The following is a 27579-nucleotide window of genomic DNA, read 5'->3' as shown; positions in this document are numbered from 1 at the left end:
TATGAATTCTCACCTGCAGACCTGCTATTAAATATCTCTCTCTCTCTCTTTGCCATGAATTTAAAGAAATCCAACGCATTTCGTTGAAAGAACAAAAGTGAAGGAATTTTCACCCGGTCACGTGACGAATCGTTTCAAACATTGAGTTTCCCTTCACAGTTGTGTTCGAACCCGAATGAGTGAGCTAGCTCCCCACCAGGAAAGCGACGCATATGTGCGTAGCGCGTGCGTCTGTCGCCAGCACGTTCGGTTTCGCTGAAATTACGGCGTCGTTTTTTTTTTTTTTTTTTCAGCAGTGACGGCGTCTCAACCCTTCGCACCATGCACTGATAGACGTATAATGCCGCTTCTTCGAACGCCTCCTATGACTCGTTACTGCAGCCGTCAATGTTGAAGCTTTGAGGAAAATGCATGCTCCAGCTCATGCGCACACCACCGCGAGTTTAGTGACATAAACGTAACACAGATTACACCTCTGCATAGGCCCCTAGGCCTTGACTGGCATAAGCGCTTCGCGCCAGATCGGGAATTCGCACAAGGTAAACGCGTAAATATCTGGTAAATTCTTTTCACGGTTACCTATAGGTCTCCTTCGCGACTGCAGAGTGGCACTGAGTTACGCAGAAAAAATAAAGGCGCTTATTCTTGCGCCGCTTCGGATCCGCGTGTGGCAGTTGAAGCGCCACATGACCTCAACGTGGCCAATTAAGATGAGACAGTTAAGTCCGCTCCGATGCAAATGCTCACTTACTAAACAAGGTGGAGGCAGCGACGAACAGCCCGAGCATGTTTTGGCCGACTCAGCGCAGATTCTCGTGGACTCTGACTCTCGTGAATACTCGAGGTGGAGACACGGGTAGCCGCGAACTGCACTGCATGCTTATCCATTTTTAAGCCTTTTACGTGAGGAAATCGACGGTTTTCTTCTCCACTCGATTTTGTGTCCAGAGCCTGCAACTATGACAACGGAAATAAACATAACTGCCTTCAACTGGGAAATGAATTTAGCTGATGGCCTTCATCCGTAGTCGAGATACTCGTACCTTGCCCCACCATGTTATAAGTTCAGAGGAACGGCGCGATAACATTAGTTGTGGTTTAACTCTAGTTAACCCTAGTTGAATTGCGATAGCAACGGTGGAAGCTTCTTTTGACTGCTACATTATTCCCTTATCACGCCCTAACAGTGTAAGGTGCTGCATTATTGGGGACACTGAAGCTCATCCTTTAAGAGTATGACCCGAGAGCGTTACCAGCCTCCTCCTCCTCCTCCTCCTCCTCCTCCTCCTCCTCCTCCTCCTCCTCCTCCTCCTCCTCCTCCTCCTCCTCCTCCTCCTCCTCCTCCTCCTTCTTCTTCTTCTGCCGGGACCACGCAACGGCTCGAAATCTGGCCCATTTTGCTATCGCAATAAAAGTACTCGTTATGGATGCAAACAAACCGCGACTTGTGCAGTACGGCTCCGGCAATTCACAACGCGCTTACCTTCTCCAGTTGTAAAAAGTACGACACCACCGAAGAGTAGTTTGTTCTTTTTGCCCCCGAGGGATGGAAAACAGAAAAAAAGATAAAGAGGGAGATGGTCTACAGAGCCAGTAAATATGGCATTGAGCAAAATATTAAGAGGACACTACGGTTGTGACAGACGGCTACAACCAAAAAGGAAAAATTATAAACGCGAAAAAGAGCACCTAATTTAATATTACGTCTCAATTCCAAAATAATTCCGGAGTTTAGCCATTACATCACGCCATTACATCAGGCTTATCTGCCAGCTGACAAAAAGAAAAAGAATAAACGACATGAGTTGCAAAATTATGTTCTATGAGATAATGTTTGGTTTGGGGGTTTAACGTCCCAAAGCGACTCAGGCATGAGAGACGCCGTAGTGGAGGACTCAGGATATTTCGACCACCTGGGGTTCTTTAACGTGCACTGACATCGCACAGCACACGCGTGCCACTCCGTTTCGGCTCCATCGAAACGCAGCCGCCGAGGCCGGGATTCGATCCCGCTTCCTTGGGCACAGTAGTCGAGCGCCGTAACCACTGCGCCACCCCGGCGGGGTCTGTGGCTAAATGTAGAGAACATTTGAAACATTTTTTAGTTAGCCTCTGTTTCATCGTTGACGCATATCTTCTGCCATCTGCCTTGCGAAAAAAAAATCTACTCTCTTTTTATCCTTAACAACATTACAACAAACTTTATTTGTCATATCGGAGAACCCCCCCCCCCCCCCCCCACACACACACACACGCGCACACACAAAATGGCCTCTAAGTGGCAAGGGCGGTGGTTAACGCGCACGTTAAAGCGTTGTTCGGCATAAATCTCCTTTGCCTCTGTGAGTGCATACAAAAGTGTCCACCATCGCTTCCACACATCAGCTAGTCGCAGTCATTTGGTGCGTCAAAGCACCAAAAAAGAAAGCATATATATGTCAATAAGAACCCATGAAAAAGCATTTCGAGTTATCTCTACCTTCATGTTCTGGATATCATCGCAATGTTTACCACAATGTTTATATTTTTTTTTTCAATTTTTATTTTCCAGTACTCAGGATATCCGGAAATTTTATATTTGTAGCTTAGCAGAACAACTATGCAGTACATAACGGTTGGTCTCAAGAGAAATATCGCGAGCACTCTAGGGCGAGTACCTTGTCTTGCATATATATGACACTCAGCAAAAAAAAAAAAAAAAAAAAAAAAAAAAAAAAAAAAAAAAAAAAAAGAAAGAGAGGATAACCGATGGTCGCTGAGGGTAACAAACTGGATTCCAAGGGAAGGAAAGCGTAGCAGGGGGCGGCAGAAAGTTAGGTGGGCAGATGAGATTAAGAAGCTCGCAGGGGTCAAGTGGATGCAGCTAGCACAGAACCGGGTTAAGTGGAGAAATATGGGAGAGGCCTTCGCCCTGCAGTGGGTATAATCAGGCTGCTACTGATGATGATGATGAAAAAAAAAAACATGAATAAGTTCATAAACTTTGATTGTTTTCACGCAAATATGAAGATGATTACATTTCTAAGCCCAAGCTTACACCGTACAGGGGAACAAACGGGTGCAAAAACTACTTCTATAAATCTAGAGAACAGCTATAAATTCAAGGTCTTCAAACTTTATAAGGATTATAATAATTTGAAGGGCCAACGTGATCGAGATGCCCACTAAACACTGTACAGCGAATATTTGCAGTCTGATCTTTAGCCAGGCCGGTAATAATGATACAAAAATATAATGGGCCAGTGCCAAAATATACAAACTACATTGGTAAATATACAAAATGAACGGTGAAATGAAACGTCTGGAAACTAAACGCCCTTCAAAACCCTGTTCGACGAAACGGCGTTCGATAAGACTGCTTTTACAAAACGGCATTCGATGAACTGCTCGAGACAGCATGAAATGCTCTGAAATGTTATGCAGTCCATGCTGCAAAGAATAGTCGCAGTATCGTGTGCTGAAGCCAATCACTGGAGACCTCAGTACTCTCCCACCCAACGCTAAGCGATCAAAAATGGCGACTTCCGCGAAGGTTTGTTTACGCGCGTGTGGCCCGATGTGACGCTGCAAGAATAACAGGCGGTAGCTTAAAGAGCAAATCCGAGTCATGGCGACAAACAAAATCTGAGAAACTCTGAGGCTGCATACATATACAAAACATCTCATCTGTCAAGCAAATAGAAAGCAAATAAACGGATGAGAAAAGCTTGGGGGAGGGGCGGGGGGGGGGGGGGGGGAGGGAGGGAGAGGAGCAGGAGTAATAAAACTCACGGGAAGCCTACGCTACAGTGACGGAACAAAGTTAATAAAGGAAGTCGCGGATCGTCAATAACCTGCTCCAAGCACGATGAGGAACGGTATTGATTAAATTCAATCTTGGGTAGCGTTCGTCTCAATTTGGCACAATCACGCGAAGAGCGCAGCGGAAAACACGACATGACAAAATAAAAATAAAACGAAAGGCGAATGCGAGAGCAGCAAATATACACAGTCTCTAATATTGTGGGCTGCGGAGGGACACACGCACACACAGCGGAGCGGGGGAGCGCGCAAACACTCCGATGCACGCACTCACACACATGGCACAAGACAAACAAGCTCGCGTGCTGGTTTTTGATAACAGCGGGTGTAGAAAAGTAAATAAATAAAAGAGCTCTACGTATCAGAGAAGACCGTAGTTCAAAGGACGCAATAACGGCCGCCGAAAGGGGCGAAAATCAAAATAAGAACTCCTGCCTCAAGTAATGATCCGGGCGAGATAAAAAGAAATTAGTAAAGAAACTGACAACGCATCAGATGCAAACGTCACTCTGCAGGCTTGCCAGGAGAGGGAGGAAATCCTGCATCAACAAGAGCAAAGAACACAAAGCGCGCGATAGGAAAAAGAGGGGCTCGCGAACGGCAGTATTAGAGGCCGGGACAATGGAACAAACAGCGACGGTGCGGAGAAATGGCGGAGAGGGTTGGGGGTGGGCAGCAGCAGCGCTCGTCGGAGCTCCGAAAACAATTCATTACTAAATTCCGCTTTCGCGCAGAATTGAAAAATATTTGCTGTCCCGCAAAAGAAATGGTGTGTTCTTTTCATCCGCGCGGAGCGCATTCATCTTTATACATCTATGGAGCAGGTCCGCCGGTCCGCGCACGACGATAAGGACACGCGGCAGAAAGGCAAACTGGCAACAAAAAAGGACGCCTCGCAAACAGCGAAGAACACGCGAAATGGAATTAAATTTCCATCGATCGGCGAACGCGGGGGCGGCCAGCAGTTAGCGCAAGGACACGCAGCCGCCTCTCGCGGCCTGTCGCCGAGCGCCCGCCTGCGCCGGCCAAACGATACACAGTAGCAGTGCGCGAATATCCATCCGCCGCACCGCCGCTCCAAGACGCAGATTCGGCCGGAAGCGGTGGTGGAGCAGACAAAATCCTCACGCGGCGGATACTTTTGGTATTTGCGAGACGAAGCCGAGTTGGGACTTCAGAAGTCGCGAACGCGAATACTGGGGTCCGCTCCTTCGACGAGTGATATCCAACCTCAAAAGAATAGGCGCGCCGTTTGAGTAGCACTTTTGAGCGTGAGGTGATTAACGGGCAAGACAAGGCCAATTCAAGTTTATGTCCATTGATGGCCAGGGTATAGGACAGGATGCGGCATTGTTTCAGCGTTTCTGGGGAAAGAAACCCTAAACAGAACAATTAAGTAAGACTTTCGACAAAAATGACAAGGAAATTCTATTCCTTTAAAACATTTCACCAAATGGTCAAATAATTCAGCCAATGGTTATAGCCGACATATATGTTTATACGTTTTTGTTTCATCCCACGGCGCTAATTATCGGGGACGGAGCGTCGGGCATGCGAGCGCCACCTCTCCGCCATTACGCGCTTCCGGCAAACAAAAACAAGGCACGTTGTAACAACGACATGCAAAGGTCACGTGATAAGCGATCGCTTGAGTTTTTCGCAGCTAATTTATGTACGCGGAGCAACCATACATCGCCCAGTGACCATGCCCACGTCGCCGTTGGTGATAGCGAGTGTACCTACGCATGTAGGTTAAGCGCGTCGTTACGCCGACAGAGTGCGCGCAAGGGGTTCTCGTCGATCACACGGGAACAATGGCCGCGTTTCAAGATCTTTCAGCGCCGCCCACACGAAACGAGAACCAGCGGTGAGTGGGCCCAACTGCGAACTCCGGCAATTATCCGTCCAGCTGGGTCAGCGCTCCTTAGCGCAGCACAAAAGACTTTCCAAAACGGAATGAGAGGGCCTTAAACAGAGCGGTGCGCTATGGCCCCGTCCTTCAACAAGAGCGAGAGCAAGGAAGAACGAGCGGCACATTCCTCGTTAAAAATCAGACGCCGGCCAAAGCCAAAACAATAGCGCACAAGCAACTCCCGCGTGTTACATGACTTTCCTGTCAGGCAGCAGCTTTATGGAAGAGTGCGGCGAATACACGGCGTGCTGAGCCTTTATTGGCTGTGCGACGGTTTTAAATGACCTCCCATTGCTTGCAGGCATCGATTGTCTGGCTGAATGTAGCACCCTCGGTATGACGTCTCTGAAGAAAGAACCACAAACAGCACTGAGTCGCCGTCTGCCATGCACTGTGCAATGAGCAACACGATGACGCACAGCCTGTCCTCCGAACGTTATTAATGCCATGATCCCAGCATCGAACGCTTCCATCATCACTTCAGCAGTCTGATTTTGAGCGGTAAAACGCACGCCAACCTTTATAAATAGGTAGCGTCGCGCACGCGGACATCAGCGTCGGCTGGCACCGGAACAGGTTGGGAGCTGCGATGTTTCCTTGATTACGCGGGCACGGCGGATTTAATTGCAAGCGGATGTCGTGTTCGCAGTAATGTTTCACGATAACCCGATTATAAATCAAGTTTCATGAAAGGCACCAGAACTAGAGTAACGTTTCGCATATAATATATGGTACGTTTTAGTCCCGAAAATTCTGAATCGATAGGTTTTCACGGCTGCCCCCAAAAAGACTCAGATAAGTCGCGAAAGGGCAGGAAATGATGGAACTTGTTGACTATAAACAGATTTTTTTCTCGTCGCTTCAGCTGGCAAAAGCCAACGTATGCTTGCTCCAAAAGAAGGCTGCAAAGGGCTTTGAGAACCCGCGCTATGTGACAGGAAGGCGAACTGCGTGAACAATTTTTGCAATATGCACTGAATAGAAAGACGCTTGAGGGGAAGTCGCCCATGATGCAGCCATTTATAATATACCTCCATGCTTATAAAAGTGGTGACCAAAGGAACGTCAGCTCACTACGCACAATAAAGCTTCTGATGTAACAAGAACACAGTATTGGGTCGTTTCTGTGACATAATTTCTTCGCAATTTCGAATACATTTCACATATTTCATGCAGTTCTTACTTAAAGGCAAAATGGAGCGGCTCAGTGAAACAACTTCTCACCAGCTTGTACTGAGTGTTTGCTAACATGACGAATAAAAAACAAGAACAAAAAAAAAGACTATAGTTGTATGCATGGTTCTCGCACCACTCAAGCGGCAACCAAAAGCTGCCCTCTAACTACCATAGTAGCCCCAACAAAATATTTGTTGATTTAAACCTAAAACACCTACACACGCTAGCGTAAAGCTCTCTGCAAAAGTTACGGTATTATCTATCCGTCGCAATCAATATCGGATATATGTGTTATTTCCCTAGGCCTCGATTTCGGTGCCTATGCTCTGCCTGACGCGAGCTCTACTTGTCCTGATTGCACGACTAAGTTGCAGCGCGTGCACGCTTTAGCGGGACTAGTTTATTGTCAGCCCTAAAATAACTACGTTGTTGCAGACAGCGCACAAACGAAGAAAGCAAGAAAAAAAAAAAAAAAGCAAGCAGCGCTGGCTAACATTTTCTTTTTTCACAAGAGCAAGGAACTAACAGAATTTAAAAATGCATATATGGTCAACACAGTAGTTTTCAAGAAAACAATAAATAATCACGGCGGCTTATATTCCTGCTTCGTTACAAAAAATACTACTTGAAAAATAAGCGTTCACACGCAGCTCGAAGCAAGAGTGTCCTTTCGAAGGCAAAGTTGTGCCTTTCCTCGACTGGACGTCGAGGGGGAGCCGGGCAAAACCGCAGAACGCGTTTCCCTCATGCACTCAGTGCTCTTTGAAGGGGAGAAGGAGCGCAGTATAATGAGCACCGGGGCTCGAAAGGTGAGCACGGCAGCAGCTGACTGTTCGTTACAGAAATTTCTTTTCTATTTCGAACGCTCGATGTTCCATACCCAGAAATTTTCGAAAGAATTTTTGAAGGTAATCTTTTCACATACTGCTTACGCACCAATAATGATCATTATATCTGCAGATCTTCTTTCGACAAGCTGCTAGCCGTTTGCTATTAGTTGTCAAAACGCGCTTCATCGGTTTCCTATGGCAGTCTGATATATTTCCTGAGAGCGCAAAAAAAAAAAAAAATATCAGAATCAATATTTTGGAACGCATCGGAAGCTTAGACCCTTTTTGTCAATACGTTAAAAAAAAAGTACCGTGTAATATTCCACATTTGACTCACAATTGTCTTCAGAAACGCAAACCATTGGTTTTCTATAGTAGTCTTAGTTACTCGCTGCGAAAGCAGGGAAATTTTTAAAGGAGTATAGAAACCAAATTTTTGGGGCATTTTTCTTTGATGCGTAAGTCATTCCTGCATATCGATCCGCACGCAGTTTTCGCCTACAAGCGCTAAATAATTTATAATTGAATTTTCTTTTCTCACTAGTTTCGGTTTCGACATCCGAGAGATGGCTGTGACTTCACAATCATGTCTTGATGCCCGGCATGATAAAAAACAGCGATACGATCGCTCATTCTTCGCTTGTAGTGATTCCTGTTCTTGAGGCAGGCTGGCTTTATCATTTTAGTGAATTTAAATGACACAAGAATGATTATATTGCTGTATTGCGTGCGTCTAAGTCACGCGAGGGATAAATCCCTCGCGTGACTTAGACGACTGTGACGTCACAGCCATCGCTCGGCTGTTGAAACCGAAACCGAAACAGGTGAGAAAAGAAATTCGATTATAAATCATTCAGCAGTCATAGGCGAATTTGAAGTGGTGATCCGTGTGCATTAATATCCTAGGCGTCATTACAAATTACAAATGAAGCTATATAGAACATTGCCATGAACATATGCATAACAATAGCTTACAATAATCCCCAGTTGCCTGACATTTAAAAGGTATTCCGAAATCCTTGACCAGCGTAAATATCTGAAAATGCTCGATGAAACACACAATATGTCTCAGCACGCTCTCTAGCGCCGCGGTCTGAAATAATGGCTCGTATACGGAACATATTTAAGGATATATACGTATAACCTGCGTGTCGGTCATGATGTGAAAGAAAATATTACATACATATAGACTATCACAGGGAGAAAAAATATACGCGAGGCATCCCTTGCATGTATACAGCACATTGGCTTTTTTATTATTTTTTTTTTCGTGGACCGAACGTTATGAAACTCGTCCGCAGCTTTCATGAAACTTGCGCGCTGCGTGCCGTCGGTAATCGTTTGGAATTTATACCAGAATGATCGCTGACTTTAGTCATCTGGGGTGTGATTAGTTTTACACACTTTTGCGGGGCAGGAAACGTACCTTTAACCCACGCTACGGACCTAAATTCAAGCGTTGGTCATATTGGACCCCGCTTGCGCCCCTTATTAACTCTCAGTAATATGGATTCTCGATTTTTGTTCGCGGGCGCGTTCGCAGTTCTTACGTTCCAGTACAGGAGACGATGCCCTCGCTCCCACGAATGCAACAAGACAACGACGCATAGGAAAATAGTTGTGCATACGACCTCACGAGTTCTCTTCAACTAATGCAAACTTCAAACAAAAGTGTCCCGAAGCATGAACCCAAACAAAAGAATATGCCAACAAGCGTCGAAATGCAACGTGGACAACAGTTGCGAGGACGATGTGCGCAAACCTTGACATGCAGGTAATAGCACAATAGAAGTTAACAACGACATTGATTAACTTTCCGTTTCGTACCTATACTTCAACAAGGTCACAGTAGTAGCAAGTACGCACTTCCATAAGGTTTGCAACCTTGTAAATCCGAAGCTCGAAAAGAAGATATGAGTGTATAAGACAGTTCTGATTTCTTCGGAAAGTTTTCGAGCGCTGGCGACGCGAAACGAGTCTCGCAGCACGACCCAGGAGCAACATGGTCGGCATATTTTGAGAAATGATTTACATACTTAAACACATGCTTGCGTTCACTTAATTCGGGAGCCTGCACATCAGTGTAGTGTCTAGCGCAACAATTATTAAAACAGTGAGGCGTCTGCTCATTATGGTGGTAACTACCTGAAAAACACGGCTATCGCTAGAATAAACATGACCATCCAAGTGCTGGCGCTGTGCTCTTTCACCCGCTCTGCATACGGGTGCAAAAACGTAGAGCGGAACAATAAGGGCATCCCGCGCACCGACTGCGTGCTTTGTCTCCTGTACGACCAGCTTTTTTGTTTTTCTTAAAAATTTCATTTTACCATGCACTAGAATCTGTATTTGAGTATAGCGTAACAGAAAGAAAGGCAATGGGAGAAAGTGCGACTGTGAGCTGCAATGACAACACCAGGTCAGCATTGCAGAAGGCTTGCAGTATGAATAAAATAGCTTCCATGCCGTCTGTACTGCGCCCACGAGTCTGCGCCCCCCCCCCCCCCCCTCCCTCCCTCATGAAGGTCTAGGCAGACAAAAACTGCCCCATTCATACCGCTAATTTGACCACTGTAGGTTTTGCAGCTTACTGAAAAGGACCGCCTATTGAAATTTATCGACAGAGAGGGAGAGAGAGACACCCATCAATTAAAAACAGAAAATTTAGCCGGTGTTTAGATTTTCTTGGCATGCTACTCTGCGTAGGAAAGGGAATTGAGGAGGGAAAGAATGAAAAAGAATGGTAAGGAAAATAAAAGAAATGAAGGGGGAGATAAAATGCGGGCCTTAAATGCGTTATAAAGTGCATCGTGGAGTAATGGTATGAAATGAAATGATGAAATGCATAATACGACAAATGTGCGTATAGAGTTCACAGCGTGAAAAATGCCTAAGGGTAACACGCAAGGTGAATTTAGAGTTTGCCAAGAAGTCCAATCTCTTTCAAATGCATAAATGAAAAGTTCATTGCGAGTCTCTGTTGCCTAAGACAGGCTAAGGGACCTAAAACACTGCCCATTGTTAAAGGCACTGGAGAGAGGTTCTCCATGCTATGTTCATAGTACGCACGCTCGTCAGCGTACGCAGTGCACTGAAGCAGGATATGTTACACATGTTCCTCTCCGCGAACGATGCATTCCAGATGCTCTGCAAAAACTGTTATGCGTACTCCTCGCGGAAGGTTTCTTGTTATATGTATTAGGGTCAATATTGAACAGGAGAGGGCTGAGCACAGCTCCCTTAGGTACGCCCTTCTTCACTGCGTGAGAGAGTTGGACCATTTGGTGTGCTCATAAAATTTGCCGCTCTTGTAAATAGTATCCAATTCAGTTGTAAAGCTTTCCTCCGAGGCCAAGGCTGGCTAAGGCTGCGATAATTGCATGATAAAACAAGGTCAAAAGCGGCCTTGATGTGAAGAAAAACATCTGTCGGGGTGTACCCAGCGTGAAGGTACTCTTGAAGTAATGAGACAAGGGCGATGACATTATCAGTCCCAGACCTATTTTGGCGAAACCCGTTAATTTCTTGAGGATATTCATTTCGACTCTCGAGGAACCAGGCGACGCGTTTGCAGATCATTCGCTCCATAAGCCGCAGCTCAGTAGAGCGATGGGTCGGAAGGATGGGTAGCTGGTTGACTCTTAGGAGGTTTCAAAACAGGCACAATTTTCACCAACTTCCATTCCGTGGGGACCTCACCAGACGCCCAAGAAGAATTGTGATATTCCAGGAGTTGAAGACGGGAATTGTGAGGTAGCTTTATGATTTCGTCATAGGTCACTTCATCATGACCCGGAGACATTCGTCTGTTTAATTCCGTGATAGCTGTGAGTAGTTTTTCAATTGTGAAAGGTAGGTCCATCGCTGGCACTGCCGCCTGGGGGATGCCTGACAGATCATCTGTGGAGTGTGCGGAAGGCCCTGACGCCGCTGAAAGTAGCCTGCAGTATTCTTCTGAGACTTCTTTAATGGATTTCGTTCATGCAGAGATAGTGCTGTGAAGGGTCAAGCTGTTGGAGAGCCGTGCGCATACCGCGAACTATCCGCCAAATTTTGGCTATTGGTTGGCGCACATCCAGCATACAACAAGTCACGCCATCTTTGCACACTAAGCTCATCCAGGTAGCGTCGAATGTGACGTTGTGCCCGTCGGCAGGCGCAAAGGTCTTCAAGGTTTTGTTTTTTGAGCGCAAAGCTTTCCTTTCAGCTCGCCTGCGAATAGCGCACAGCCTTTGAAATGTCTCATCATATGAGCGTAAGCTATCGTTTTTAGCAGTGATTCGTGCGCTTTCTCTCAGGCAATAAATCATTGTCGATATTAGTTCCTCGTGCCGGGTTGCGGCAGTAATTCTTCTGCTTGCAGCGTCTTTGTATGCATTCCAGTCTGTAGATTAGATAAGACATTTATTTGGCACCATCTGCGCACGGACAGGTGATATGAGGACTGGGTAATGGTCACTTCCACGTGTTTCCAGATCGGTGCATCAGCTAAAGTTGTGGGCAGCTGAACTTGTCACAAAGGTCACGTCAATGCTGCTGGCAGTCGTCAGGCCTCGGAGATAGGTTATGCTGCCGTCATTTAGCGGTTCAATTGAATGTTTTGCGAGAAGTTGGGCAAGCTTGGCACTTCGGGTACATGTGTGTGAGCTTCCCCAAATTTCATTGTGAGCGTTGAAGTCTCCACAAATAATATGTGGAGTGGGCGTCCTTATTATCAAGTTTTTCAAGCCTCGAAGCATCGAATGGCCTGCCTGACTCAAGATATATTCCAATAAGAGTGTACTCTTGTCTCCCAATTACTGTTACGACGCACACATATTCGTTTTCATTGTGAGGCGGGACTTCAACCGAGGAGGCCGGGATATCCTTCCGAAAGCCTATCAGCAATCTGCTGACGTCATCTGGTCGTTGTGAATGATGAAAATAGTACTCGTGTAGTCTGAGAGTTCCTCCACGCGCGATCCACAGATGACTATGAGAGGGAAGTGGTACGCTCGCACAAGCTGCCGAAAATCAGAGAGTTTCGAGCGTAAACCACGAGCGTGTGGAGACAAACGGATGGGGAAAGATGGAAGGAACGACCCAACAGATTGCTATGTACGCTTTCTCTGCTTCTTTTTATTTGTACCTTCCTTTTCGTGATATTCCTTCTTCAAGTGCATGGTAGAGTAAATCGAATTAGAGTGTTGTTACCCTGCTTAATTTTCGTCTGTTTCCTCTCTTAATCTGAAAATTTTCAGTTCCGCTGGATTAGCCTTAGGCTGAGAACTAGAGAGATCGTTTGTCGGGTCTTGTGCGGAGAGCCTAAGGACTTCTCATGTTTCTTTTTGGCTGCAGCCGCGTATGTGTCATCAGCTTTTGTTTTCACGTTTTGGTGAGTGATTTTGGGAGAGATCTAACGTATTCGTAAAAGCCACGTCGAGGTTAGGTGGTGGATCATGACGCTTGGGCGGTTTCCGTCGTGGTTGCTCCACTGTGCGTGCAAGTGTAGTAGCTTTCGTTTTAACATACCCTCCGTATGAAGCAGGGTGTGGGCCATCGCAGTTTGCGCATTTAGGTTGCGCTCTCGAGGTGCACTCTTTGTGAGAATGGGGACCATGCACACACTTTGCATCGCACGGGGCCGGCCAAAGCCTCCTCAACAGGCACAATGTCTCGATATGTGGCCATGCCTCTGGAATTTGTAGCATTGTGTCGCTGCTCAGACGTACTCAGTTGCAGGGTAACTACAGAACCCAAGCGTGACTATTTTAGGCAGTGGTGCATCTTTTGAGAATTCTAAAGTAACGCAGCCACGGCGTACCTCCTTAAACTTGCCACCGCCTTCAGGAACATAAGTTGTTAGCCTTCTATATAGCTGAGAAAACGCCTTGGTCACGTAGATACTCCTGCAGATCTTCATTTGAGTAGGTTACAGGTGCGTCTTGAATTTTGCCGTAGCTGGCTGTGTAAGAGTGCATATACCCGGGCCTCTACAGCCACTCCAGCCAGCTTTATAGTCACTGTGAGCAAACGGTTGGCAGCAGGCAATGTCGATACTGTAACCATCAGATAACCTTTTCTTGAGTCGACGCTACAACTGCCGAAGCCACGATGTTAGGTTTGGCTTTCCATAGATTGCATTCTGCCTCGGTGGGCTTGAAGACAACCGAAACACCCCTGCAGCAGCTCCCTTTTTCTTGTGTAGGACACAACCGTGAATAGGACACAACCGTGAACAATGCCTGGTCCATGTCCTCTGCATGGTCGCCTAAAGGCGCATTGCTGGCTTGTTCTTCGCGTGGTCTCTTGTGCGCAGGATCCTGATCTGTTGCTACCACTACAGAGGCCGCTTGACTAGCCGATGGCTCTGCTGCCATCAGTACAGTATGGAGTGCGGCTGGTGGTGGTGCTTCGTGTCGGCGTGAATACGGCGCAGAGCGCCTAGGAGGTCGCTTGACGTGCTTCCGCCGGTGGCCAGGGACCCCCAGATCGTCGCACGTCGAGGACACAAACCACAAAAACACTGAATGCTCTAAAACTTCGAAAAAAAAAAAAAGAAAAACGCTGAAAATTAGAGACCGGCCTCAGATAGCCGGTCAGATAATCATCGTGTTTTCGTTGTGACAATCGAAAGCTCGATTCTTGCCCAAATGTGCGGCTATGGATTAATGAATGAATAAAACTTTACTATTAAGCAAGAAACTGTGGATGCGGTCCTCGGTCCAGGACTCCATTGGAGACGGCTGCCTGTATCGCCCGTTGTATCAGTGCTTTCTGATCCTCCAGACATGAGCTGGCAGGTATCTCCTACAACTGCTAATTTTTTTGGGGTTTTTAATATACACAACTACGGGGCTTTGAAAAACAAAACGAAAATTAAAAAAGGCACAGCTCTTCGACACGCTCCTCTAAATCTATATAAAAAAATATGACTGTTGATATCTACCACAAAAAAAAAAAAAAAAAAAAAGCAGCAGCGGTACAGCAGTGCTGTCGATGGCCGATACACTGTCAGCATACGCATCTCGGCAGTCTTCCCTTTAGATAACATAAAAAAACAGGGTCTAAATGTGCTATAGCAGACATGCCTAGTCGCAACAGAAAAAAGTTAAGCCGTCTGGAGTTTCTTGTAACAAAAATAACCTTCCCTATTGCGCTCAGTCACATTCATTATATGCAGTTATACACATTCTCAGCGATGTAGCCTGGCAACCAGGAAAACGACAAAGTTTGAACAAATCTGCCGAAACCGCGTCTGGAATAATTTCCGCCGTCGATTTAAAATGGAGCCTGGCAAAACCGCCGATATTCATTTGGTTTCTATCACGCAGCAAGACCTACATGGATATGGCAATATTTTTTACACGTCCCCGTCAGACTAGTACTTAAAAAAAAAAAAAAAAGAACGCTGCTTTACGGCTTATACTTCCAGCGGCTTGTGCTAACAGAGGCATAACTTGAGGGGACAAACGATTGTTCCTGTTGTTAATCCTAACAGTTGTTCACAAATACTTGACAAAACTGACAATTCCGGAAGACAAAACATTTTCGGTGCGGACAAACGCTTGGCGCGAGTCACGCTACGCTGCTATGAAGAGTACATTAAAAGCAGAAATTTTCTACGCAAAAATTCGCGACGGAGATGAACATGTGAAAGCCAAAGGTCAAATACATAAAAAAAAAAAAAATTCCAGCCGTGGCTACGTGCGAGAACGCCCGCTTGAATATTAAATAAATAAATAAATAAATAAATAAATAAATAAATAAATAAATAAATAAATAAATAAATAAATAAATAAATAAATAAATAAAACTGAGAACCTCGGGAGTCTCGTTGAGTGGAGAAAAGAAAGAGCTGCGTGGGCGCGTGCGTATAAGAGACATACCTGCGAGCTAACAGCGGCGGTGGTATCGTCCTTCTGGTTTGCCCCACACGTAGTTTCCATGTCTCTGAGTGGTTACACAAGAAGCCGCACTTTCTCCGCTTTCCCCAGGCCTGCGAAAAGGAGGCACGAGCACGTTTTGTAAACGCCTACTTCCGCGGTGCTTGATGTAGGAGATCCTTCGTTATCGGCAAGCGCCAATGCTAAGTACGACGGTAACTGTGGTTATACGCATCGAAATTTGCTTGAAACTTTGGCTTGAGGAAAACAACTTAGAACACGCACTCGTGACGTACGAAAACGCGATAAATCGTTAATTCTAATGATAGGCTTTGAAGTGAACACATGTAAAATGCTCCGATCATTACAGTAAGTAACTTGCGGTAATCTTTCCGACACCTTTTGGCTCACCTTTCAGTATATACGATATTGTTTTGCCAGCTATCGCATCACTTATTTTCTTCATAGGCAATCAGCTAGTACATGTTGTTGGCAATACATGATTTATAAGGATATCTGAAAGCTTGTACCGGGGACGCAAGGCGCGCAGTCGATCATGCTCCATTATGAGCTTCTTGCCTATGCCCCAAACGTGGATTTACTTTGATCTGAAATGTATATGGCTTTGTCTGGACTGTTATGTGCGTGCGTAGTTAAACCACACACTTAGCATGACCTCGTTTTGTTTTGGTGAGTCTTCTGGACATGCAGAAGCAGCAAGAGTCTCAACTCGCGGCTTTGATCGTTACCACTGTCCATGCATTCGCTCTCATTTATTTCGCGCACTGCCTACATCGCAACTTTTAATCCCTTCTCTGCCCTCACATTTCCTTCTATGAGAACAGTAGTAGGCAACGAAGTTGCGGGTTAAAGGTTTCTTTGTGAGCAGACGTGACTTTTGCAATTGACAGCTGCATTCCGAAAGATGCTATCAGAGTTGAGTTACTGTATATGCGAGGCAAGGTTTTTTTTTTCATTAGGGGTTTTCGGTTTTTGTAAAGAAGGTCTTCGAGACGTAGCTGACGTCAGCGAAGAAATCTGAGACTGTTACTGGATGTATAGCATCGATTCGCCATTATTTGTTTTACCGTTAATGGCTGTAGCAAGAAAATAAAAGCAATGACTACTTATCCAGCGGCCTCAAGCAGCGTTCGTTCAAGGAAAATTGTATCAATTAATCTAGCAACTAGATGTCGGTCACGTAATTATTTATGTCTCTACGCGAGGTGTGAATGGCAATCGGCGCTTGGGGAGTGCCCTGAGGCATCGCGAAACATGGAGCTATTCTGAACGGCCTTTCTATATCGTTTCCGTCGTCGTCGCCGTCCTCCTGCGCTCTGCCTCATTTGCTCGATCTCGCTTATCGCGGCATGCCCTTGGTTGGCCCAGAGCAACGGAAGGTCTGAAGGTCCCCTGAATCCGACTATACGATGTTCAGTAGAGCTAAGGCCAAAATACGCCAGGCATGCATCGTAACGGAAAAGTATTTTTTTTTTTTTTTCCGCGCGAACGGCACTCGCTAAGATGAGTTCCACGTGCGATTTTTCAGAACGGTGGTCGAGTACTCTCCTTCCCTCCTCGGTTGGCTTCCCCTTTTTCCTGATGTAGTTTGGGAAAGTTGGCAATGTCAAGTAAAACGCGGTGTTTGCTCAGAATCACGAGACTACACTATTACAACTTGCCAACGCAAGCTGGAACTGTAGACCTCAAATGTCCGTCAGTACTGACAACCTAAGTGCGCGAGTGAAGCAATTTCTTATAGAACAACGGACTGGTGGGGCGAGTCGGCGCGAGATACACAAGAACGGCGGCACAACGACAACATCACAAATGGAGAGACGGCAAATGCGCTGGCTCAGTGCTGTTGTCGTTGCGCCACTGTTCCTGATGTGAGTCTTTCTTACACATTTTCACCACTTATTAAAGAGTGGAAAACGTTTTTCGATCGGATATCAATACGTTTAAAGAGACAATTCTGTAAATTCGGAAATGTTTAACTTCTTTCAGGCGTTCCTCAAGGAAGCAAATTGGATCCCCTGTGCGATTCCTTGCTTACGTTAATGACTGATGTTGGCGAGCTACAGGGCTCTGAGGATAACTTCGCCATTCTCGACGCGTTGTGAAAAAACGCGACAAACCAACGCGACTGGACTGTACGAGCCCAAATCTGTACCATGGCCCTTGAATTGGAAGTCGACACGATATGCGCAAGTAAACTCAACTTTCTAACCTTTGGATGCTGTCAAAAAATGCACCCGAAGCCGCCCCTGAACCCAAGCAGTGCGGTGCTGCGTGCCTACGGCGGGGGCGTGGTCAAGCATGTCGGTGTCGTTCGAACGCACTTGACCGCTGTACGGTTTTCAAATACATCGTGGTACGGAAAGGCCCTCAAGCCATCCTTGGACTACAAGCCAGCGAGAGTGTGGGACTTCTGTCACGTCTATACGAACAGCATCTCGAAGTAGTTGTAAGGAAATTACCAAGCAGTTTCGCCATCTGTTCACAGAAACCGGCTGTGTTCAAAGGGTCTACTAAATGGTCCTGCTTGACGACGCCACACCAGCAATATAACCAGCTCGACGGGTGCTCTCCACTTTCCAGGAACACCCCCGAAAAGAGGTTCGCGTGGACCATAACAAAAGTCACCGAGCCCACGGATTGGGAAAAATACGGGTGTGTATCGACCCTAGAATATTAACTAGTGCATTAAGAGAGAAAATTATACAATGCCACGCAGGGAGGACATAAAAGCTGAGTTATCAAGCGCAATAGTGTCGACACGCATTGATACAAGCAGTGGTTTTCACCAAATTCCATTGCATGATGCCACTTCTCCAATCCGTACCTTTGCCACGCCATTTGACCGCTACATATTTCTACGCTTACCCTTCGGAATATCTTCTGCGTCTCAAGTGTTTAAAAAAAAAAACACTGAATGAATTTTTGAAGGCCTTTAAGGGGTCACAGTGTACACCATGCGAATTGTTTAACAGTACCGCGCGAGCGTCGACTGCCCGGTGCAGCGGCGCCGAGCTGAAGAAAGGCGGAAATCGGGAGAAGGAACGAGCAGGAGGGAATAACCATGCTGCTTGTCCCCGGTTTCATTTGTGAGTGCTGTCTCGAGGAGTTTTTCTCTTATATATATTTTTTGGAAGTAATGCCTGTGCCGATATTTAATGTTCTCGACAATAATTCCTTACAAACGTAACGATGGAGAAGAGTTATTGGACATTTTAGATGTTTGTTATTGCAAATGTGTGTACTTTGAAGACATTATTCGCACTGTAAGCAGATATTGCGGATAAAAACACAGCTTCGAGTATCGATATACATGCCTACCAGCCGATTGTGGCAGTGGTTGCTGTAATCAAAACAGCCCAGCAGATGAGGCTCACTGAAGCAGCAGGAATTGTGGGCACGTCCTCGTCCTCACTCGCTTTTGTCATCTCCTGCATCTTGTGGCGCAGCAGCGCCGGGCAGTCGACGGTAGCGCGGTACTGTTAAAAAATTGGCCGGGAGTACGTCGCGGCAAGAGCATGACATGTGCCCCAAGTGTGTACTGCCGGCGGCAGCCCGAGCAGGGCTGAAATTTAACCAAGATAAATGTTCCATCGGTGTAGACAAGATCGAGTTTCTGAGTGACGTTATCGACAGGGAAGGCATCAGGCCAAGTCCCTCATTGATAAAGTGAATGCCACAAATGCCAACATCGACAGACAAGCAGGCAGTTCAAAGAATGCTTGACGTCGTCAATTCAGCACGTTTATGGCATCACCAGCGCAGAGGACGACGCTCCTCAGAAATCTGATCAAGCAAAACGAACAAGAATGGAAGCAGCCTTGCGACAGTCTAAGTGAAGAGCCTCTACTAATCGTGTTCGACCTGACAAAAGCAACGAAGGTGTCTCGCGACGCGTCGCAGAATGGAATCAGAGCCGCGCTGTTACAGGGCCATGACAACACATGGGAACCAGTTGCGTACGCTTCGCGGGCTCTTATAGAGCCTGATCAGCGTTATTCGCAAATTGAGGAGGCAACGGCTGTGGTGTACGGTTGTGAAAAGTTCAATCACTTCGTATACGTATGATGAAACTGATAATCACCCTTTGATTGCTATATCGCAGAATGTCATCGGTGACATGCCACCGAGGTTACAGCGGTTTTTTCTGCGCCGCTACGTCATAAAAATGCGATTCACTCCAGGCAAGGAGCTCCTACTGGCTGACACGCTGTCGCGAGTAACAACCGAGTACAGCACAATCAACGATGTTTACTAAACGACGATTTGGAAGTACACGCAGTACGTGTCGTCTCATCGCTCGTCGCCGACAATACCTAGGGAAGGTTAGCCGAGGAAAGTAGCCGCGACGAACTAAGCAAGTACTCACGAAATTGGAGGCAGCAAGAGCGTTTACAGGCCGGTAGAAGTCGCTTGAAGGAGAACTTTCCCACGCGAAGGAAGTTTTGTTAAAGGGATGCAAATTCGTCAACCAGACAACCAGCATGAGAACAGAAATTCTAGAGAGAATCCATCGGGGACACATCCAAGGGCAAGACACCTTGTATTTTGACCAGGGATTAACTCCGACATAGAAGTTTTCACTCAGGCGTGCCCTGTGTGGAAGAAGTACGCATACCAACAGCCTCAAGAACCATTGAAGTTGCACCCAACGCCGAAAGACCCATGGTATCGTGTCGGTATCGATATATTTGAGCATAGTGGACGGTATACTTGTGCGTCTACGATGCTCTAACTGTCCTGAAGCGGAATTGCTCAAAGCCACTTCTTCAAAGTCTGTTGTCGAAGCAAGCCTGCGCGATTTTTCTAGATACGGTCCACCGGTTGAAGTATGCTCGGACAATGGGCCACAATTTGCAAGCTACCATTTTGCATCTTTTGCTCTAAATTATGATTTCAACTTCCACTCCTTATTACCCTCAATCCAATAGGTTGGCAGAAAAAGGGGTCCAAGAGGTGAAAATAATTAAAAAAAAAAAAACAACGACGGCACAGAACGAATACTTGGTTAGGTCTGCTTGCCTTAGAGGTCTACGTCTCTGGAATCTGGGCCATTGCCTGATGAACTACTGCAAGGATACGAACAACGTTGCCTGATGTACGACCGTACAGGTCTGCATAGTGCAGAAGCGTCGACAGACAAATCGTTCCTGTCGACAACTTCCCCCACTTAACCCCTTAGACATAGTTCGCGTTAAGAAAGGGGCATGGGCAACTAAAGCACAGGTCCTTCAAGCTTCAAGGTACCCTAGACAGTACAAAGTCGTTACAGCAGACGGAACGGTCCTAAGGCGCAATCGACAGCACCTGCTGCCAACAAAGGAGGCTTTTCGCAGAAGTCTGTCCTTGTGACATCGAATACGATGTCAGCCATGAAGCAGACCTAAGCGCTACTTCAACACCACATAGCCACCATTCTCTAGGGTCTCCGGCTACACATGACAGCATGCCTAGTTATTGACGAAAACGCACCTGCCAGCTTTCGCCAGCCTATGCAACCTTCTCCGGCATCAAGGATGTCAATGCGACCGCGAAGGCCGCCACAGAGGTTGACCTATGACCGAAACGTTCTGCAAATTACAATAGCCAGTGCGGTGAACAGTTGGGCTCCCTTCTATAGTGCGATGCTTGGTTTCTTTTGTAAGCAAGGAGAGATGTATCTTATTGGCGTGGCACGAGCCGCGCATCGATAAAATGCCTGATCTGAGTAGTATGCTTTCAGTGCAAGGAATACATGTCCTCTCGTTGTTCTATAGAAGCGACCGATGAATAAACCTGGTTGCTGTTCCCCTTGCTCACGGCCTGCCATGTCCCGTCTGTGTGCCGCGACGATACACCGGCCACCTTCCTTTTTTTCTTTCTTTTTTTTTTTTTTTTTACACAACAACGTTTTACTTGACTATTGGCTAGATCATGGAACGAACTCTTCTCTCATTCAGTCGTTACCGTAACTAATCCTGAGAAGTTTCGTTCTGCTGTCACTGACCTCATTAAACTCTTTAATTACTTTTTTGGCGACTGATATGTCGCCTTGTCGCTTCTATGTCTTCTGCGGCCGATGACCTCCTTGAATCATTACTTCGTTTTGTTCTCCTTGGCTTTTTCCTATCAATTTCCTTGAGGTGCTTGCAGCAAGCGTGTAACGTTCGCTCGTGTACCATCCTCTGTATATTGTACGTCACCGTCTTTATGCAATGTCCCTTGGGCCTTTAAGGGCTAATAACTGATGATGATGGTCACTGGTAAGAAGCTCCTGCTCTGTAAGTTATAGTACAGAATGGGCTGTTGCGAAGAGAAAGACGAAAACTTTGAAACACAATTAGGAGCGATTTCGTACATCGCCTGTTCACCTCCTGAACGCGGAGTACAGAATCTGTGCATCCCGTACGCTGTTGTTCGGGCCCCTAGAGGCGCATTTTGCTCGCAAGTTTCTTTTAACGTGTTGCCAGTGACAGTTTAGATATCAGCAAATGTCGTTCCGTGTCATTATCTGAAGCCTCTGGGTTGAAACACGCGGCAGTGTGAACTGATCAGCTTCGTTGGTCGCTGCTTCAGACAAATAGGCCATCGCTCACAGCCATTCTCCTCATGCGCTAAAATGTAATAGCCTCTTCAGCTGCGCACAGATGGCGCCACGAGTGAGTATGCTTTAGTACGCTTACGTGACCGGAGTCCGAACAGCTAACGCACTTCTCTCCGCACCAATCAATCGCCTTGATCGCCCGTGAATTTTTCTTCCCGAGAAACACGCCTTGAACGAAGCAGTTCGCTCTTCCGCTTTCAACCATTTGATGATGTCAGCCTCGACAGGCCGTTATGGAATACTATAGGCGGATACAACTTGAGAAAAAAGCAGCAGATGTCCCTCAAAGGAAACCTTTTTTCAAGAATTTTCAAGACACCGCGGTTAATCAGATAAAGCCGTGGTACCCGCTTTTTCATCTACCGCACTGTGCGTTGCCATGCTGGCTGTTTCAAGGAGATTATCCACGACGTCATGATATTTGGTCGACGGCATTGGCTGCAAAGGGGTCCTCTGAGGGCGAAGAACAGTTTTGTTTCTGAGTTGTGTTTGATTACAATGCGCACGTGTTGGTAATTTCGTGTTAGTAAAAGAAGACTCCTCGGTTTGAACCACATACCCTGGCTCAACTAATGACCGCGGGCATTGCTCGTGGCATTACTTATTATGCTACAACAGCCAACACGACGAAATTGGCATGTCACGTGCCGCCGGAGGCCTTAGCAGTAAATTAATTTGTTTCGGGATTTCATAAAAGCTCAGAGCTACGCAGAGCAGCGCAGTGGCCCAAAAGTGCCTCATTACCGCTTATTCCGTGACTGACGCCATACTTTGAAATCACTTCGGCACGGGGTTTTACGTCACAAAGCAACTCAGGCTATGAGAAACTCCGTAGCGGAAGGCTGCTGAAATTTCGAATGCCTGAGGTTCTTTAACGCTCACTGACATCGCATGCGCACAACACGGTCGCCTTGCTTTTTGCCTTCATCAAAAAGAGCCCGCCGCCTTCAAAAAGAAATGAGCAAGTTGCAGATGGCAGCAAGTTGGATAGTTGTGAAGAGTGAAGAACCTGATATGATGCAGTTACTGAAAAATATATTACCTTATACTCGTTGTTCTTAAAGAAATCGTAGAAAAACTGGGAAACACACAGGATTGCGCGGATGCCCGCGGACAGCAAATGCGCCTGCGTGAGCTTGGATACGTTATGCAAGCGGCCAAAAAGGAAACGTTATCAAGTGCAGAATTTCAACATAACGCTCCTATGAGCGCACGCCTCGTGATTCGCGCGCGTTTTGCTCGGGTCTGCGGAAGGCACCTTCTGCTGCTCCCGGAACAAAAATCATGTCATCTCGGGTACTTTTGAGTTCATTTGCATAAATTTGAGTTTATTTCCAAACATTTAACTAATTACACTAGGTTAAACATATGTGCTAGCCCTTGTCGGCTAACTGCTCACACTGCTGTGCTCTGGTGTCTGTTCTCAACGCGCACACAATCAGGAAAAGGAGATAGGAGAGAGCCCTGAACTTTCAACTTTCAGCGAACAGGGACTTGAACACTTTCGCGTTAAAAACGCACCTATTGTTCTTTATAACTGCCTATGAGCTGTAAATCTCGTGGTTCCAGAGATGGTATACCTACTTCTGAGACAATACATCAACGGGCTTTATGGGAGGAATTTTCATGTTCATTAGGACAGGCAAATCGAATCTGAAGACTGAAGCGATATATATATATACAGTCGTGCCCCGTGAATATGACCCCCGTTAATATGGACGACCCGAAGTATGGACAGTTTTTCTGGGGACGAAACCTTTTCAATGTATTTATGCCTCGTTAATATGGAAACTCGCTGTCCGGACAATGGACAGGGGAAGAATGCACTTTGTGCCCGTGTATTTTTGTCTCGTTAATATGTACAGTGCTTCAAAGAAAGCAGAGTAGTCCGAACGCAAGGTTAAGAAGGGCGCGCCGCCCGCGAACCTACGCGACAGCCGATACGGCGGGATGCCTGAACGAGTCCTGTGGGGTTGGAAAGAACCAAAGCCTGCGTGTCGCCGTACTAAGGGAAGGAGGAGGGGGGGGGGGGGGGGGGGGGGGGGGCAAGAGCGGAGCGGAACGTACACAGAAAACCGAGGGTCAGCGTAAGAAAGACCCCGAAAGGGGGGAACCAGGAGATTTCTGGGGGCAGCGGAAGTGCCGCCGCAGTCTGGAAAACAGAAACATGTGGTTGCAATAAATTCTGCTGAACGTGAACAGAGAGGCCGGTAAAAGCGTAAGAAAGAAATGACAGGAAGAAAGACAAGTGCCTACAGTGGCGGTGGGAACTGAAGCTTTCTTTCCCAAAGCGCAATGTGTGTTCCATGAAGCCGTTAACGCTTTTCGGTGAGAGTTAAGACACACTCACAATGTAGAGCGACAAAAGAAAGGCGACGTACGAACACGCAACCGGGACCGGGCGTCCCGTCCTGGACGCGCTTCCCTCTCATGCTCCTGGTTTTCGTCCCTGTTGCGCTGCCGAACTGACAAACTTTGCACACTAGGCAGTCCGTATGTCGGCTTCGCTTTGAGTCAACGATGCGGCCTCGACAAGGTCTGAGCCCGTCGTAGTTGACTAGCCGTCGTTCTAAACTGTACTTCAGCTTGCAGTGTTTGTTTTATGGGAACACATCAAAACGGCGCCAAGAAGATGGGATGTTCGATAGCCCTCTGCATAGCAGCTTGCCAACTTGACTCCCTTGCTTCCTTACAGAAACAGTACAAGGCAAAAAAAAAAAAAAAAAAAAGAAAGAATCGGAACGGAAAGGCAGAAAGGTTAACTAGGCAAAAAAGTGCACAGCATCAGGAGCCTGTAGCCCCCAACTGGAGTCTGGCTTTTGGCAAGGTGGGAGTTAAACGCAAAAGAACAGAGCTGAACGTATACGCGAAGAAATCTGTGAATACAAGCGGCAAAAGCCATCTCAGTCAATCCAAGCTGCGAGGGACTAGTATCGACAGCTCAGTTGTTTCCTCGCCTCAGGAGAATCTCAAGCAGCTACTTAGCGGCTACTTTGCTCAGTGAATAGGCCATTTTGAAAGTGGCGGTGAGTAGAGAATCAGACGCTGATTCATCGGCCAGTGAGGAGTTCGTGCTCGAAAGTTCGACCAACACAAAGCCCAACATCACGGGTGTCAGGGTAAGCGAGTCGCTTCAGACAGCACTAAATTTTTTTAAGACAACAATGACAAGGATAATGCACTCAAAATTGCCGGTGTTCTGTGGAATTTTGAGTCCAGTGCACACCGTTATGTACAAAAGCAGTCGTTAATTACAATTCTCTTTTCTCAATAAAATCCTTTTTGTTTTTATTCATGACTCGTTATTATGGATGACTCGCTTTATGGACAGTTTTGGTCGGAAACCAAAGTGTCCATATTGTTACGGACGACAAGGAAGAAGAAGCAGGCAGTGGCGCGGGCAGGAGCGCTCGCGCTAGGCCCGCGAACATTCATTAAACGTCATCTACCATCGTCATCGGTCATGTTCTGTCTCCTGTCTTCATCGGCTTGCCGTATCGTAACGATATTAACGAGGCACGACTGTATATAGCCACGTCTCCTTCTCGATATGACTGCGCCCCGCGGACAGCATACACGTGTACCAACGCATCGTGTCGGTACAAGGTTCTTGTAAGATACTTATCTGCTGAGTCCTTACAGTGATATTATCGCGTGGTTTGCCTTCTATAAAGCTGCAGTCATGGTCCCAGTCGCGATTTATGAAACGGGTCAGGCAGCTATACCTGGAAACTAGGGCCTTTATAGACTTGGTGACAAATCTCTGATTCGCCAAACAGTGCACTCGCTACAAGAACTGACATTTCGCTCGAATAAACTCGGTGACCGAGAGTTTTGGCAACGCATGTTGTTGAATCAGCGGCGCAGCTAACAGGGCTGAAAAACAGCGAAGCATGACTGACCACGCAATAAAATTTGCTCGGCGTCTAATCAATGGCAGGCATACCACTGAGAGGGTCTTTGTTCATCCAGGATTATAGGTCTGCTGACGTTTTTACCGTCAAAAGGTGCTTTTTATGTAATTTTTCGTCTTTATGTGAATCGAGAAGAAAATACTGCCCTTTGTCGGAGTCGCGCCCTTTGCCGGAGTCGAAGCGCGCACGACGCAAAAAAAAAAAAAAAAAAAAAGAAAAGAAAAGAAAAAAGAAAAAAAGAAGATCATAGTAATGAAAAGAGTGGAGCAAGGAAATGCGGTCACAAAAATCGAATAAAGCGCGGTTTCGCCATCGTTTCCGGTTTGACGCCTTCTGTTGAGACATTTACCAAGTTTCAATTTCATGAGTCTTGGTCTGGACTTTTGAGAGTGGCGCTTAACAGAGATCAGCCTCGACTCCTCAAGCAAGAACGGCGCAGCGCCAGCGGCCTTGGGCGCGTTATCGCGATTTGCTAAGAATCGGGTCAGGCCTGCACAACTGGCATGATTATCTTCTGAAACGGAGCGATAATTCGGAGCTGAGAGCAAAGGAAAAAAGAAACAACGAAACCAAGATTTTTGCCCTGACTGGAGGGCTTATCTTTATTACGGACAGTCGTCGCTTATCGCGTGCCGCCGTAAGTTTGCTCTAAATGTAAAATGTTCCCAGACAATCGCGAGTTATAGAAACCGAGACGACGACAGGAGACACACCGGCCCCAGCACAACGCCGGTTTGAAAGTTACACCAATGACGACGGCAAATTACGCAAAAGCGCGTGGCTTGCAACACAGAATTATGACACTGCCGGATGGAAGCTTCAAATGCCTTGGTGCTTTACTGGGAAGGCGGTACGAGCGGCACTTCGCAAAAATACCAGCGTCGTCCCGCAACCGCCCCAGACTTCACCTAGCGGAAGCACCGCCCACCAGCAACTTACCTATAGTCTCGCCCTCCACAAATCCCACGTCCACTAAGCGTATGCGCAGCATTGGAAAGAGAAAGCTACGGCGAAACCTATTTGAAAGACACAGCACAAGAGGGTCATACGTCCCCTATAGAAGCATCCCCCCCCCCCCCCCCCCCCCCCCCCCCACTAGCCCCCGCGCACACATACACAACAAAAATGAATGCGGTCGCGCGGCTTGGGCGTCAGGCAAAATAATTCAAACACAGCGCAGTAATTTGGACGTATGCTACGGCTTGCTTTCTCAGATCAGGTTTCACGATCGCCGCTTTTCTTTTTCTTTTCTTTTCTTTTTTTTTTTTTTGTCCACCACTTCAAGAAGCGCGCAAGGAAGCACGAAGTGCTCTCCGAAGTATAAGCCATGCGGCAGTCGGAATCCGAGGCGGGCTAGGGTAGCCACCATAGCTAGGGTGCCTCGATACCAGCGCCGCCGCCGTAAGGCGGGCCAGACTCATGCGACAAGAGTGGCCGTGGTGCGCGCGGGCGATCTACCGTTTGTTCGCGTCTCGTGGGC

At 46.8% G+C, this 27579-nt stretch overlaps 1 protein-coding gene across 9 annotated transcripts in view; it reads right to left on the bottom strand.

The window, feature by feature from the left end:
* LOC146204005 (TOX high mobility group box family member 3-like) overlaps positions 1-27579 on the bottom strand; it is a 615155-nt gene that overhangs the window by 289026 nt on the left and 298550 nt on the right. For 7 of the 9 annotated variants that reach the window (XR_014703941.1, XM_084589039.1, XM_084589037.1 and 4 more), the window contains one exon: positions 15588-15697. The exons of 1 other annotated variant lie outside the window; for it this stretch is intronic. Coding sequence is in view for 6 of the 8 variants with exons in the window: in XM_084589039.1 (XP_084445165.1) it covers positions 15588-15647 (60 nt within the window). In the remaining 2 variants the exon portion in view is untranslated. Of the gene's footprint in view, positions 1-15587; positions 15698-27579 lie in introns of those variants that run through there. One more of the 9 variants, XM_084589045.1, reaches the window with a different exon arrangement.

This window comes from Amblyomma maculatum, chromosome 1, assembly GCF_055883805.1.
Source record: "Amblyomma maculatum isolate TAMU_Amacu chromosome 1, ASM5588380v1, whole genome shotgun sequence".
NCBI classification, from domain to species: Eukaryota; Metazoa; Arthropoda; class Arachnida; order Ixodida; family Ixodidae; genus Amblyomma; species Amblyomma maculatum.
The sequence above is the reverse complement of the archived record's forward strand: the minus strand, read 5'-3'. Positions and strand labels throughout refer to the sequence as shown.